Source organism: Cyphomyrmex costatus, unplaced genomic scaffold, assembly GCF_001594065.2.
Source record: "Cyphomyrmex costatus isolate MS0001 unplaced genomic scaffold, Ccosl1.0 scaffold235, whole genome shotgun sequence".
Lineage (NCBI taxonomy): Eukaryota > Metazoa > Arthropoda > Insecta > Hymenoptera > Formicidae > Cyphomyrmex > Cyphomyrmex costatus.
The window spans coordinates 16,189-32,970 of record NW_017276422.1 but is presented as its reverse complement, the minus strand read 5'-3'; the positions used below and the strand labels follow the sequence as shown (position 1 = coordinate 32,970).

At 34.7% G+C, this 16,782-nt stretch overlaps 1 protein-coding gene across 1 annotated transcript; it reads left to right on the top strand.

Moving 5' to 3' along the window:
- Positions 1-3,414: 3,414 nt before the first annotated feature.
- Positions 3,415-16,772, top strand: LOC108774116 (facilitated trehalose transporter Tret1). Its single transcript, XM_018540133.1, has 3 exons — positions 3,415-3,857; positions 13,989-14,302; positions 15,241-16,772. The coding sequence occupies exons 1-3, from the start codon at positions 3,850-3,852 to the stop codon at positions 16,527-16,529; spliced, it is 1,611 nt and encodes a 536-aa protein (XP_018395635.1). The 5' UTR covers positions 3,415-3,849; the 3' UTR covers positions 16,530-16,772.
- Positions 16,773-16,782: the final 10 nt, after the last annotated feature.

Below are 16,782 nucleotides of genomic sequence, written 5' to 3'. Positions count from 1 at the left end.
TCAATATACATTCAAAATTCGCAATTTGTCTTCGGATATTTTGGCTAACAATTATATACATATACGACACATTTTATATTTTTTATAAAATTGCTGATAGAGATTTAACGATGCAGAATTTAATAGTTTTCCATCTTCTTTTGTTATAGCAACTGTCTTTTATGTAAGATCTTCGCGTTTCATGAAATCCTATTCCAATTATTGATAATTACGCTGCGTATCTCTGAATTGATATCTAAAAGATTAAAGGCATCATAAATAATATGCACGTGTGGTACCATCACAGAATAATAATAAGCAAAACCCGGAATACAGAAACGAAGAATTCAGAAAATTAAAAGACATAAATCACTCAATTCTTTATGATAGAATGATAAAAAATTATACCGTCGATGTTGTTTAATTTTTTAATGCATCAAATGTGTAAAAATTACTGTATGAATATAAACGGTCGCGCTTTTTTGCAGGCGTTTTTGCAATTCCGTCAAGAATTCTCGTGCTGCTCGCACGGCCTAATCAAACATATATAACTCCATTTCTCCGCATACATATACTATACGCAACGATTACAGTGTTTGCATAAATCCGCGTGACCGAGTGTGTTCGCAGACCGAGGTTATCTCGCCGTCTCTGTCACATTTCATTTACCACAGGCGCGTGACTCGTCATGCTCAAATTTGATAATATACTAACCGTTGGACGCAACGATATTGACTGTATTCTGATATACATGCACTGTCAGTATTAAATTTATAGTATACATAACGTGAACTTTTAGTACTGACAGTATATATTGGAATACGGCCATGGACTGATAATACCGATGTGAAGACGTGACCAAAAAATTAACCAATTAACGCTCTCTTAAATAAGCTTAATCTTCACACGATGTGGGTTTCTAGATAGCTTAATTAATATCATTCTAAACAATATTAAAATACGAAATCATAATATATATTATATAGTTATAGATATTTTATTACATCAAATTATGTTAAATATAAATATACATTTATCCCTCAACTACGTACATAAAAAATTTAACTTAATTATATAGAATTATTTCGATTTGAATTGTATTTAAAATTGTTGCTATGCAAATGGTATACTTAATTTTTTATTTTATATTCTTGTTTTTCTTTATTCCTTAATTAATCTTTCGACTACCATGTTGATTTCCAGACATGAGCTTCCAAGTGCGACGAGCGGTTGATTGTAAAAAAAATTTATATGCAACAGCTTGTTTATCATATTAAAAGTTAAATATTAAAATGTAGTAAATAAACATATATCAATACATAAAGATATTACAATGCATTAATTTTTATTTACAAAATTCTTCTTTCGTAAAAATTGTCAAAATATTTTTGCAAAATTATTCAGAAAAGATTATTTTTGGAACGAGTGATTTGTTCCGCTTGGGAATCGAAAGATTAAACTTTGAAATGCTAGCATTGGTACTCCTTTATCGCAGTGAGAATATCGAGAACGATACGTCAAGAAGTCGAGTATCGAGTAAATATTAAATCATTTTAGCGGTTCTGAGAGATTCGTTACAATTATCTCCTATTCGACCTTATCGCACATTTATAAGTGCTTACGTTACATCGTTATATCATTATATCATTATTTCTTTATCGTGCTCGAGTTCGCACATTTTTACATGGAGACTGTCATAAATTTCCATTCACGAGTCAATTTTCTTTATTGAAGCGACTTTTGCATTTACGCTCTTGGGAACTGTATATGTCTCCGATCTGCAATTTTTCTGACGTATTTTTTCATGATTGCATTCACCATGGTAGAATAGTTTCTTCCAATGGATCATTTATTGATGCATGATGAATCTTGCAAATGCGTAAGACGGCACGTAGAATAAAGGCTACTGCAGTGACAAATAAAAAGACATAAGGTAAAAAAAATGTAAGCAATAAGCGAATCGGCAAATTAGACGTAAGACAATAACAAGTAGTATATGGAAATCTACAATGTTGATTTGCTTACTATTTACAGCTAACAGTTTAAGTTTTTTTATGCTATAGCCTAAACACATCTTACATATTTTCATTTGATTATATCTTTCCTTTTTTTTTTGTTCTCCTTCATTTACATCAAAGTGGAATAATTTTATAAGCACCAGAGATATCACATCTTAAATCCATGAGACTGAATTTATCGTGTTTTACGTAAATGCGGAGGAAATGTTTCACGAACAACAATCGTGACAATTTTATGTCGCGAACACCGCGTCAAGATACGATACTATTTTTCTCAGATAAAAATATGTAACCGTACGTCCTGTGTGGCCGAGGCTTTTATCGATATATGCGATAAATTACGCCTACATAAATAACTAAACTCTTTCAAAATGCGAAAAATTTGACGAGCATAGACACGCGAGGTAATAAAAAAATAGTTGCGACAGTAAAATTTTATTGGAAACTATGTTATGTTATCCGCAAGTATTGTTGTTATCGCTGCATGCGATCACGTGTGCTACCGTATCAGAAGCGCTTTTACATTCACATGATCGTCATCGTTAGTTATTAGCGAGCGTTTGCAATATTTTAATTTCCTGCAATTACAAATTTTTTTCTATTTATATTTATTTTTATTTTATGTCATATATTGCGTTTATAATATAATTACGTTCAATTCTTTTACAAATATATACATATATACATATTAAAAATATCGTTCGTTTATCCAAAGTATCGTTGCCGTCAAAAAAAAAAAAAAAAAGAAAAATAAGTTACCCTTACAGAAATCTAATACTGACCAATACTGAAAGACAGTAATTAACTAATTAATTACTCATTTTAAGTATTAAAAGCATTATTGTTTAGTAGTTCTAGTACTCTCCAAATAAGTAATTAATCTTCTTGTCTTTCAAAATAATAAATTGATTAGTATTAAATTTATTAGATAGTAAATTTCTGTGAGGGAGAAAAAATTTAGTAAATTTAATTATCGGGCTAGTCTCTTACCCTCAGATAGCCAAATCGCGTCGAGTATTAGTTTTCACAAATCTCATTCATGTCGGCTCCGTAAGGGTAGAACAATTATAATAACTCTATTTTAATTGAGAGACACTCTTAAGTCCGAAAAGAGCCGCAAATTTGGAGCACGTTATCGGAACTCGGAACCATAGATTACGAGTCGATCGAATAAAGCGCGAAGCTACTTGACGGCCCCAAATTTATTAGTTCCCTTTATTCTATATTAAGTGTCATGGTCTCTTCTCTTCCATTAAACAAAATTCTTACTTCTCTTATTCATCCGCATGCGCCTTGTTGTCGCAGACCGTCCCAGCTGGTTTCTCTCTCTCTTTCTCTCTCTTTCTTCTACGAGCAGCGACAGCTTGGCATATAAAGCTTTCGGGACCTGTTGCCGTCAGTACATTCGCTTCGCGCGAGCTGTAAAGTAGACAGTGGATTTTCGCACGAGTCACTCGAGTCCGCTCTTCGCACGCGGCGGTGTTTAGGGGTCGCGATTTAGGGAAGGGAAATACACAAAAGGAGTCCCTATCGAGAATATACGAGACTAACGGAAAAAACGGCGCGGACTAAGCAGATGCATCGCACACGGAGGAGGACCCTCGTGGGCTTTTACCAGATCGGACGCACGATTGGTCTCCTGGCCAGTCTCTGAGAGTAAAGTTCTCGAGGATCCTTGATATCCTCGAAAATCGTAACTTCGTGGTTCGCGAACATCACTAATCAAACAAGGTGGAGAATCCTAAATGGGTGATGAGCGGCGTACCATGTGGTGATGAGCGAACTGTGATATATACCTGTACCATATTATTACATTATACACGAAAAAGGCCATCCAACGACGACCTGCGTTATGGCAGAGTAAGTTGATGTATAATGCATCCCTGAGGTCACATTAAAAATTCCTTTTCAGCATTTCCTCTCTCTTTCTCTCTCGTACTCATTCTTGCGCTCGCCTTGAAATTCAAGCATTCTAAATTCGACGAGTAAAGAGTAAACGTGATCGCGTGGCTAAAAAAGATACAGGAGTTTATTTTGACACTGACGTAATCGTTCCAGGCTGACAGCACGTGGCGTTCTCGAAGCGGTTTCTTAGGAAACCGAGGACAATATTAAGAAGCCCTAGAATGAGAATTAGAGTCTTTTTTTGTATGACATCCCATCGCAAATTCAGCTATTACGGTATCGTTACACTTATTACATCACGTTACATTCCTCGTTGAGTCACAATCGTTAGATTGGAAGTTAGCAATCCGATACGGTTTCACTTTAATTTCGAGTGACGAGCAACTTCCTTCTTTCTACCTTACCCCTACAAAAAGTATTATATATACATTTTTGTGTTATTTATTTCTTAAGGAGAACAAGAAAGTCAAAATAATGTCAATTTAATGTACACATTAATTATTAACCAAATTTATATTATTTTAATTACAAAGTTTAAAAGTGGATTTTAAGAGTCTTGCAGGATGGAAGGCGCATAATTATTTTATTGTGTATAAATGAACAACAAGTGTTTTGATCAAACGTTTCGACCTTTAATAACGGTCTTCTTCAGTGAATATTTTCAATGTTACATGTGTCAAAGTCGCGTACTTGTTACATTTTTTTAATATTTGCAAACATACTAAATAAAGCGAGTAACATATTCTTAACAAGGATATCCCAAACATTTTAAATTTTTGCTAAAAAAACGTATACATCAAAACACTTGTTGTTCATTTATACATAATAAAATAATTATGCATCCTGCAAGACTCTTAAAGTCTATTTTTAAACTTTGTAATTTTAATTATCACAGAAGAGTCTTTTTTATATGTTATTAATTGTTACGTTATTTTTTTTGTTACGATTTAGTTAATATAACATTATTTTGACTTTCTTGTTATCCTTGAATTACGTTTCTCGTATGCTGCGTTCGAAACGGAATCGCGGTAGATTCATACAAATGATCTGTGATCAAACACGCGTTCTGAGCAAAAGTGAGAAAACGCAGGGCAAAGTCGAGAGTTGTCACAAATGTATACGTATGACTCAACAAATGAATCTATCTCGAAATCTCATGTTTACGATGCTACGGTTGGATCTTGGACCGCGACAATGGAAATTACTTAACAGTCTTTTAATCTTTTCTCCGAAATCGTTCCCTCTTTCTTGTCGAAATGTATTACGAATGGATAAATATTTTTCGGAGAATATATGTAATTTCCGATATTTTGGAATATACGATCGCATCGTGTTATCAGTTGTTAATAAAGCAGATAAACGCGCAGCTTCTACAAAATTCGTTGATCAGTGCGGTGTACTACGATCGAAATTATAAGAGAATACACGAATGGGAATGATTTAAAAAAACAAAATTAATGTCTTCGGTTGAAATTCAGCTGGATCGAATCAGAATCTTTAAGAAATCTCTAATAGACGAGGAGATGCAACTTTAATGTCTAATTTTAAACTTTTAATCTATTTACTTAATATGAGAATTGTGTCCAATCAAAGCTTCGTCTTTTGCTCCTTGATAGCGCGCGAACTCTAATCGAATATAAAAAAGATGTGTCATCTTGTCGCCGTCCTCGTCACGTTGTCGGGCGCGCGTTTTACGACGTGCAGCGCGAAGCAATTATTATATATTTAGCAATGCGATTTTATCTGTGAAACAAATATGTTTCTCTAACGTTTGACAAATTTGCCAGTTGTAGTAGACTGGATAGATAATATTATTGATAGTGGATAATATATTGGAATGCTGATGCAATTAATCTATTGATATTACGTCGGTTGACATCGGCGATATATGGCTCTCGATCTGCACGTTTTTACTACGGTATTATTACCGTCATCAGCCGGGCTACGTTATTAACGTAATGTTAATTGACTTTTAATGTGACACGAATCCACCCACTCTTTATTAATCCATGATGGCTGAAACTGTGCGTTATCATAAGCTGAAAATTACCGCGAAAGACGTGAACAACGTTTGATACGCTTGTTTATCTAATTTATTTAACTATATCATATTGATTATCGTTCGAAGATTAGTCACGATATTGACGCGTATTTGTTCATAACGTATCTCAATTTCATTAATATCGATTAAAGAACTTGTTTCATTTGTCTTCCGTTTTCGCGAGATGAGAATCGGGCAATTATAATAAATCGATGCTCATAGGAGACGAGCGAGATGAGATATTTTTACACTTGGGAAGAAGACGGTCGTAAAAGTTCTCGCGTTGAGTTTTTTTGCGCGCCACGATCGATTGGCGACCTTGTGAGGAAAGGATGTATTAGTTAACGACGGAATCGAGGTAAATGAAGCGGAGAAAATGTGATCGAGTCGAGAACAATGACGATGATGACGCGCCGTTGTTACTTTTTCACTTCAGCGCAATGATAACACATTTCTCTCGTGTGAAACTCATCCTCTTCGATTTTCCTTCCCATGAGTGTAAATTAATAATAATACGATATATTAAGCCATAATACAATGAAATCTGTGTCGCCGTTACATAAGCCGTTACACGGAGAAACACGATTTATATTAAGAAAAGGTAACAAAACACAAAGCTCGAAACACAAAGCTCTCGTCTAAAAGTCTAATCGACGGAAGATACCGAGAATGCTTATATCCTGAATTGCTAATTCTTAAAAAAGCAGCAGCACAGATTCTTGTATTAGCCTTTCATTATATTTCATATAGAAAGGAAAGAAATAAAAGACTTTGATTAATTTTTTCATTTTCTTATGCCTTGTATTGTGCGTTATGCAAGACTTTGTGCTCTCACCCTTAAACATCAAACGACCCTCCTTCCACAATTTTTTCTCCACAATTCAGAATCATCTTCAGACAATGACGTGAATCTCACTCTGGTGTTTAAAGCGATGTTGAAACTTCGGCGACACGATCAGCAGATACAATGTGAAGACAGTCCACGTAATTTTAAAGCACTATCGCACTATTTTGAATCGTGACGACCGGAAAACTGCTTTCGCGGAAATCCGCAGCGTGTGTATTCATATGTAATTATATGTATAATATAAGGTAAATGTATCAGTTAGTGAACAGTTGGTGGACACTACAATGGACCTACAATTATCGAACAAAATGACAAAATTTTTAATATTAAATTTTTGATGATATATATGTTTAACATTACATAAATTCGTGTTTATAAAAATTTAATAAGAATTTATTTAAAATCCATGTATTTAAAGCTTAACACTTAAAAAATTTGCCATCTCGCCCATTAATTAGGTCATGTCCACGAACTAGTACATTTACCTTGTATGATATAATAAGCGTTAACACGTCTCTGTCTCTTCTCTTTCTCTATTCGATGCCTCTTTTGAACGATCGGTGTCTCGGAGGCTTGTGAAGCCAATTGATCGCTAATGCGCTTTGCGATGGAAACACTCCATATTTCGCAACATGTTACAATGTAATGCCGTTTTCCGAGACGATTTACAGTCGCTGTCTCCTCGCTCATATTTACCTTCGTTGAAATGACGTGATGTAATTAGGCTATTAATACCAGGGACACGTACGTTCGGTCGAATGTAACGTTCACTGAGAGATGCAGTTCGCACGCGTGCATACGCTTATGTGCATTACACTTGAACCTTCGTATACAAATCAACGTGGACACGAAAATAATCGCGCGAGCAATTCCACCATGTTGTGCCAGAATTTGCGAATCCGCTTAGCATCGCCTATTATACGTAGTGAACCGTTGGACTGGGTTAGGAAATTTTTTTAGTTCATTAGCTGATTGAATCATACAAACCTCATTTGCATCGCATTGTATTCAGCCTTTTGTCTTTATTTTAAAGTTACGTTGTGGTATGATAAAAATTTTTCAAGTCTATTGATTAGTTATGACAGAGAACCTGTCTGCAACCAATTAACACACTTAAAACATTTTCGTATGTCAAATGTAATGTCAATTTAGTGATGTATAAAATATATATGATTTCTGCAAAAAACGGCTAAAATGAATGTTTTATATACACATAAAACAGTGTTTAACAAGATTGATAATTATATTTAATAATTTCATAACTTAAATAAAAATTTTCTTATTTTATCGTAATTATTTTTTAAAAACATCCAGTCTAATTTTTATTGAAAATTTCTTTCGAGCCCATGTTTTCGTAAATGACCGATATCTGGCTGTGTTAAAATATACAGCAATCGTGGAACAACGCGATGCGGACGTTTACTTGATAATTCCGAAACCAAAAGCATCATTAGACTACGAGTCTCGGGCAGCATCTGTTCCAAATGTTCTACGTATATAACGTCAAGCGGTTGTTTCCATAATTATACACCTTTTCTTTGTCCATCTCTTAATATCCACTTCTATGGTAATTAACTCGCTAATGGCATACTTCATGCATTATTCAAAGAACAATACGAATTTTTGAAACTCTTACGATATCTTTAAATATCTTTATCATCTTACAAACTTCAAAAAAAGTTAAAAATGTTTTGCAACATGTAATATATTGCACAAAATTTTTAACTCTTTTTGCATAAACATGTTATACGAAAATGTATTATCTAAGCATCTGCTGAGTCAAACGATAGCGAAAGTGAATTTTGTTCCACACGTTAATAAGTAAACAGCGATGTGTGTAACAGAATACCTAAATAAATATAAATGTTTTGTTTATTAGATGGACTTTGTCCAACAATAATATTTATATATTTGACTTTTATGCTTTTTGAACATCATGCTGATTACTATTCGTTTTTTAAACGATCAGATCTGAAAATAATTTTATTAGACCACCAAGATTTTTAGATAGGACACTCAAACTGATTGCTAGGATATTAAAAAGAAGATGTCAATATATTTATATTTATTCTATTAGTTATCTCAGCACAGTGAGTTATTTCGCTTTCTAGCGGAAGCATGGGTGAATTGCTATCTCCAGATTGTCGTTTTGTTCATGTTTGCAGGATAAATAACATAACGTTTGAGATCCCGCGGAAAATTCCGTCGAAACGCAATGAAAGAGTGACCGTGGGTATACGACACCAGCGTTCGATGGAAAATCTTGCGAAATCCTTCTTGCGTTCTAATTCGGTTGCTTGAACGATACCCTTGAAGTGTCGTCTCCGCACGGCCTTCATATGCAAAGTCAAGGTGCAACCAAGGGTGCAACACAAAGAGAAATACGGTCCAATAATATGTTGAATCGTCACGAGACCGCTTTGTCTGTTGAGACGGCAGCAATGATGTTCATTGTTGACAAGAATGTCAGTCTGACGTCTAGAAGGTATTCTTCTGTAACTCGGCAGACATTCAAAGATCATAAAACTTGACGACCGCGTTGCAGACGAATTTTGCGAACAAGTCGTTAATTGCGATGAATTGAGTGTGTGTGTGTGCATATATACTTCTTGTGATGAAAAAATAAAAAAAAACTTATATCTTACCTAACATAGAAATATATTATATAAAAATGTATTCGGCTGCAGATTTCTTTTCGGTTAAAGAACAAATAAAAAAATATGACTGTTTTGTATCTCATATCTGTGATCACAGGTTTAACAATTGGCTTCGGTTTGATTTACAATAGATTTCTCAATTTCAAGTTTGGAAATTCGTTTTGTCGAAGATAATAACTCTTCGGATATACATTCTATAATTTTTTTGTTATAAATAGAACTGCATAACATTATTTAAATGATTGTGACTGTTTCGGTAGAATTTCAATAATATACAGCAGTGTGAATGGACGCCGGGAACGCACGGTAGAAACTATCAGCAAAGGCCGCAGCTGCGTGGCGAAAACAGCGTTAAGTCCTAGTATATTCGCATGCGTATGCAAGTTTGGCTTTCATCCAAATGACTGGATTCGTATTGCAAAAGTCCGGAACACGCGCTGGATCTGATATGCAAACTTCGACAATCGTTTGAAACAGAAATAGCTTCCTTTATTTATAATAATCTGATCGTGGACTCACGTTGCAAACTCGTCGCACGCGAACGGTATCGTTGACTTGATAAATTATTAAAGCGTCGGAAAACCCGAGGTCGATAAATTAAATACGTCTCAAACTTGCGGTATAAAAATAAGAAGGAAATTATTAACTGTAACCGCGATAAAACGCAGTCTCTCTAAAATTGTACCTCACTTTAAGAGTAAAATCTCATTCTTACGATTACAAAAAACTGAATCACTCTTTTTCAAGATAAACTCTCACTCTTAACAATTGAAAATTGAGACACTCTTTTTCAAGGACTCTCTAAAACTTTTAGGATGAATCTTACTATATAAAAAATAAAGTCTCACTTTTAAAGATTTAAAATTGATATGCTTTTTTTCAAAATTGGCTCAATTTTCACTCTTTAAAGTGAGATTCTACTCCAAAGAATTTAGAGGATATAATTTTCATTAACTCGCCATATATCATACGTATCTACAGGTGACAAAATACGCCGTCGATCTCTCGAAAGTCGGATATAAATTATTAATACAGGTGCGAGTAAAAGTACTGGAGGTCGATCTGCACGGTTGCGTAATACGATCAGGACTGGACATATATTAATTTAAAATACTTTTTTTGCGCAATAAAAGTGTATTTTATATTTTGTATTTCACGAGTACAAAATACTTTTTCAATCATTTTTTATTTACTAAAATACGAAGTACAAAATATTTTTATATATTCTCATGAAATATAAAATACAAAACATACATTTTCATGTGCTCCGCTGAAGTACAAAATAAAATTGTTTTATAAGTTTTTCAAATAAAAGTATTTTAAATACATGCCCAGCTCTAAATACGATCACGTGAACAATACATAAAAGTCAACAAAAAATTAAAATAACTTTATTTTGATGCTTAAAGTTAATAAACAGTCAAATTTTGTAACAAAAAATTATGACTTCAAAGTACGTCATTTTGACTTTTTCTTTATGGTGTTGCTTGGAAAACGGTTCGTCGACTTCTTAATTTTTTCTGTAATGACGGGAAATAACTCGCGCGTACGTATTAAGTAAGGAAATTCTTTTCCGTTAAGTCACGCGCATGAACGGAGTTATTATTCGTGCCCGATAAACAAGCGGAAGAGGCAAAAATGTATCGCTGTTATCACAAATTTACATAAGACCTTCGTGCTGAAGACCTCTAAGGCTTTTTATTTTTCTTTCTTTTTTTTACGGCCTTACGATTTTCTTGTCTTCACTCTTCTATGTAAAGTCCAGAATTATCGAGAATTATAACAAAATTTTACGAGGAATATATTATAGGTATGAGTCCTCCTATTATCGAAGATCAACGCAATATGTATGCACACGCCGAATCGATCCTTTGTGACATGAGTTTCCTTTCATTTTAAAGGTCGCAATATATGATAATTGTGTCATTCAGACATACATAGCCTCGCAAACTGCGAGAACTCAACGATAGCTCTTCTTCTCTCTCGTCAGGATTTTTCTTTTACATTCTTCATGCAAACTAGGCGCTGTTCTTTCAATAATAATGCTATTGTGCAGTGTTTGTTTATAGGCAAAATGTTTTAAATATCTATTCTACATATACACATTTTATCATATATTCGATTGGAAAAAAATTTTTTTTTTGTTCGGAACTAGATCAATTATAGCAACGACTCAGCAAGTTGTGTATTTTATATTAATATCTTTTTCTATTTTTCATTTTCTTATTTTTATCCGTGACAGACTGGAATGACTTTTTCTACTAGATATAAATTATCTACTATTATTTCTATTAATTATTATTATTTTGTAAAATTATTATTTTATAATAATTATCATATTGACTTTAATCTTTTATTAACAATTTTAATTTAAACGTTTAATTTATTATTATCAAATGTTTAAAACGGAGAGAGTAAATATTTGTACATCCCAAAAATGTAAATATTTGTACACACAGTTAAAGTTTGTGTTCGTCATTATTATTCTCGGTTAATATTAGAATTGCTGATAATGCCATTTTAATTTCGCTAATCATTTCAAATTTTTTTCTTTTTTGTGTTGGAATAGTAGAAAATATTAGAAATATGTGAATATAATACAAATATACAGCTAGATATCAAAAGAGCCTTATCAGTCTGAGCTGGATTCTAAATATTATTAGTACTTAAATTACTTACAGTTTTTTAAGATGCTCATTTCCATCGATCATTAAATTGCTTTTGTTAATTTAATTAATTTGTGATATTATTATCTCAATTTAGTTTAGGATTGTGTTTCAAGATTGAAAACGATTTCGACATGCAGTTTGCAGAACTGGATATGTATCTATACGTACAAATTCACACCGAAATATTTAACAGTAAAATCCAGCCAGACTGATGAGGCTTTTTGATATTATTTTGTTTGTAATACTAATAATTTTAACGATACAAATATATAATATCTAAATAATTTTTCATTAATTGAAAACAAGAATTATAGGAAATTACCAAATTGGCACCTTCGGAAATTTTAATGAGATACCATCGTCAGTTCTAGTATTTCCTGATAAAAATAAGAATTAGAGTATAAGTCGAATGTAAGGGGAAAATAAAAGAAACGTAACTAAAGTTCTACAAAGAACTTTAGGAGGTGGACAGTGAGACAATCAAATATATTAAAAAACGATATTTTTACACATTCCTTTTACGTACCATTTTCATCTCCTAAAAGCTTCATTCTTTCAGATATTCTCTTACACTCGACTTACGTTCCGATTTTTATTTTTGCTAGATTTAAACGAATTATAGATTATCAAAATAATTATTATATACGTATTATGTATATATATATATCCAAGACGCTTGAGTGACAATGTCCCTAAACTGAATGCGGAACATTTAGGTCAGATTTAATTTTAGTGTCGTCAAATCCGAGCCAAATTTGCAGCCAGTAACGACGTGCTTTTACGAAGAGAGGAGTTTGGGGCTCATTACCGATCGACGAACAAAATAATCTCTTCATGTTGATTAGCGCGGAAAATTTTCCGCACATTATACAATACTTCGCAACGTTTGGCATTTGCTGTGTTATCTGCCGCGACGAACGAAAATAAATTATTATCTTTCCGTAAAACCAAATAAATAGTAATGAGCCGATGTTTTGTTTATATCGCTCGCTCTCTCGCGCAATGCTTGCTCCTCAAAGCAAAGTTCCATCGCGTACTTGCGTATTCTCAGAACAATTCCGACGAATGAACGCTGAAAATCTAATGGGCTTTCTACAATAAGCCATTACTTAATCCTTAAATCTTAAGTCGCAAGAAATTGATCACCAATTATAGTCGATTATTCTTCTTACATTCGATTGTGATTAATTTCTTATGACTTAAGACTTAAAAGTTAGATAATGGCTTATTATAGGAAGCCTTATTATGGATTTTCTACAATAAGTTGTTACCTAAGTTTTAAGTCTTAAATCCTAAGAAATTAACTAATCACAGTCGAATGTGAGAAGAATAATCGACTATGATTGGTCAATTTCTTTGCGTGTCTTAAAACTCTTAAGCTTACATAATAGCTTATTTATATAGAAAACCCATTACGTCCGCTCGAATCGATTCCCATCGACTTCCCATGTGAATAGTTCGCGCGTGCAAATTTACATTTCCGTGTTTAATAATTACGGTAATACGTCATTGCACACTTCATTATCGCTCGATATATACCTCTGCTTTTTATTTTAACGAAAATTAATAATACTTGTGTCATCGAAATTTCTGTCTAATCACCGTGTAATTTGCATAAACGTAACCTTGTGCTTGTTCCTCACTTCGTTGTACATAAATGTTCCAGTAAGCGCGATAATGTGAATATCGCGAATACAAAAATTTTGCTTCCATCGTTAACTTTCCGCGTGTGTATGCGTGGAACGCGACACGTACTTAGCCGCGCGTCTAGATAACATATAAGTAATAAATGCATTGGCACAACTATAGCGTACATACACATACATTTAAGAGTTGTTTTCCCGTCGTAACTAACAATCGTTCTTTTTATAGAAAAAATAGTGATACACAAGACCCGGAGAAGGCGACGCTGGTGGACTCGACGTTGCTCCCAAAAATCCAGTCCGCGCTGCTCAATGACGAGAGGACGAACCTGGCGAACGGCTCTGTCCCAAACAGCGATCCTGAAGATGGTCGACCGCCTAGGAGTAGCGCCATCAGGCAAGTCTTGGCCGCCCTGGTTGCCCAGCTCGGTACCGTCAACACGGGCATGGCATTCGGCTTTTCTGCCATCGCTCTGCCGCAGCTTCAGGAGCCAGACAGCATTATCCCCATCAAGGAGGGATCGACGGAGGAATCGTGGATCGGTAGGTCGTTGGAAAGGATTTTGAATCTATAATTCTTCCGAGATATTTTCTTCCCAATCGACACAAACGTAAAAGTAACGTTACGTCAGCATGTTATAATTGTGTACTCATCAGCAATATAAATGTAATACAATTGGGGTAACTATACATCCTTTATAAAATAATCCTTTGTAAAAGAAAGTTTTTTATTTCAAGTAGCTGTCCTTTAGATTTATTTTTTCAAAATTAAATTTTGTCCTTTATTTTAATATTCTGGAAAATTCCTTTCTAATTAGTATTCAATGTCTGATGTCGCACTACTGATGTCATAAAGCAGAAGATTACGAAAACAACAGATAAATTTAGTTTTATGCAAAGGTAATATCAGCATTCAAGCAGAACAACAAAATTGCAATAACATCAAAATGGCATAAAAATATGAGTTGTAACTGATTGAAAAGCAATTTTTTTAGTTACCTATTTGCAGCTATTTTGACGTCATTTTGATGTTATAATGACTTATGCTTTACTTGGGAGTTATCTCAGATATACTGCGCAAGAAATTGATGGGCAGACTTCTAACAATTACAAAATAGTTTCGAAATGTTTAAAAGTAAAATTCTAAAATTTTCAGGTTTATTATTTTTTCTAAAAGAAATATGGTCATAAATTCGAATCAGTCCGTAAATCACAGATGATGATGTTACATGACAATTACATTTTAAGTGCAAAATTATAACCCAGCAAGCTGACGTTATTTATCGTCAGCTTTGTCATTTTGTATTTTTACATCATTAAAATCAAAATGATGACAAACAACGTCACTTTGTTTGCTGGAAACACTGATGTTACATTACTAGTATATGTTACTTTTAATTGGCGTCGACTGAATTTTTTCTAAGATTTTATTTTTACGGAAAGAATGTATTAATTCTCATCGGTTTCTTTTTTTCTCGCAGCTAGCATGTCCTCTATCGGCACACCGATCGGCTGCTTGGTGTCCGGCTACATGATGGACATGTTAGGCAGAAAACGTTCACTCATCATCACGGAGATCCCAGCGGTACTCGGATGGCTGCTAATTACGTTCGCGACCGACATACGCATGATATATGCCGGTCGTTTCTTCGTCGGTCTAGGATCGGGCATGGTGGGTGCACCATCCCGCGTCTACACGAGTGAGGTGACACAACCGCATCTACGGGGAATGTTGACTGCGCTTGCGAGCGTCGGTGTCAGCACAGGAGTGCTGATAGAGTATGCTCTAGGAAGTATAGCTACGTGGAACGTCTGTGCCGCTATCAGCGGTATTTTGCCATTTACCGCTTTAGTGTTGATGTTCTTCTTCCCGGAGACCCCGTCCTACCTCATATCGCGCAGCAAACCAGACCAGGCCAAGCAGGCGTTACAGAAATTCCGCGGCAGTACTTACAACGTCAATCAAGAAATGGAGACTTTGGTGGAGTTCTCTAACAAGAACAACATCAAACGACTCACTGGTTTCCGGGAGATTATATGCGCTGTGCTAAAACCTAACGCGCTCAAACCTTTTACATTGCTGTTTCTGTACTTCTTGATATACCAATGGTCAGGCACCAATGTTATAACTTTTTACGCCGTCGAGATCTTTAAGGACTCGGGAGCAAGTATGAACAAATATTTAGCAGCGGTTATACTGGGGATAGTTAGACTCACCTCTACTATCGTCGCTTGCGTCCTATGTAGAAGATGTGGCAGGAGACCGCTCACGATGGTATCCTCCATCGGATGCGGACTTTCCATGCTAGGATTAGGCGGGTATATGTGGTTGAAAAATTACTGGGTCGAGAACGATCTACCGCTCGTCGCCACGTGGGTGCCAGTCATGTGCATATTCTTATACACCATCACTTGTACACTGGGCTTTCTGGTGATTCCGTGGGTGATGATAGGCGAGGTTTATCCTGTGCAAGTACGTGGTATTATCGGCGGTCTGACCACTATGTGCGCGCATACGTTTGTCTTCATGGTAGTTAAAACTTATCCGTTCCTGGCCAGCGTACTCACTCGCCATGGTACATTCATTCTTTACGGTTGTATATCTTTGTTTGGCACGATATACTTCTACATATGCCTTCCGGAAACTAAAGATAGAACGTTACAAGAGATTGAGGATTATTTCTCTGGTAGAAGCAATGCTTTGATGACCGGCAGAATGAGTAACAAGCCAAAGGTTTTAGAAATTAAAAAAGGCCAGATATTACCGTGAAAAAGAAGACCATCCATAATCGTATAACTTTTGCAATGTTGCTTATCTTAAAAAAATCTACTTTAGTTTGGAGAAAAAAAAAGCATTTGCTTGTTAGTGACTAAGTATGTTATCTTCTTTTATAAAAACAATGAAATGGGCAAGTACTTCAAAACTTTGACGTTTGCTTTGTGACAAATATACCTTAGAAGATAAAATTTGTTTAGACAAACAACGAAAAAATAGAACAAAATGTAAAGTAAAGCGAGAGAAT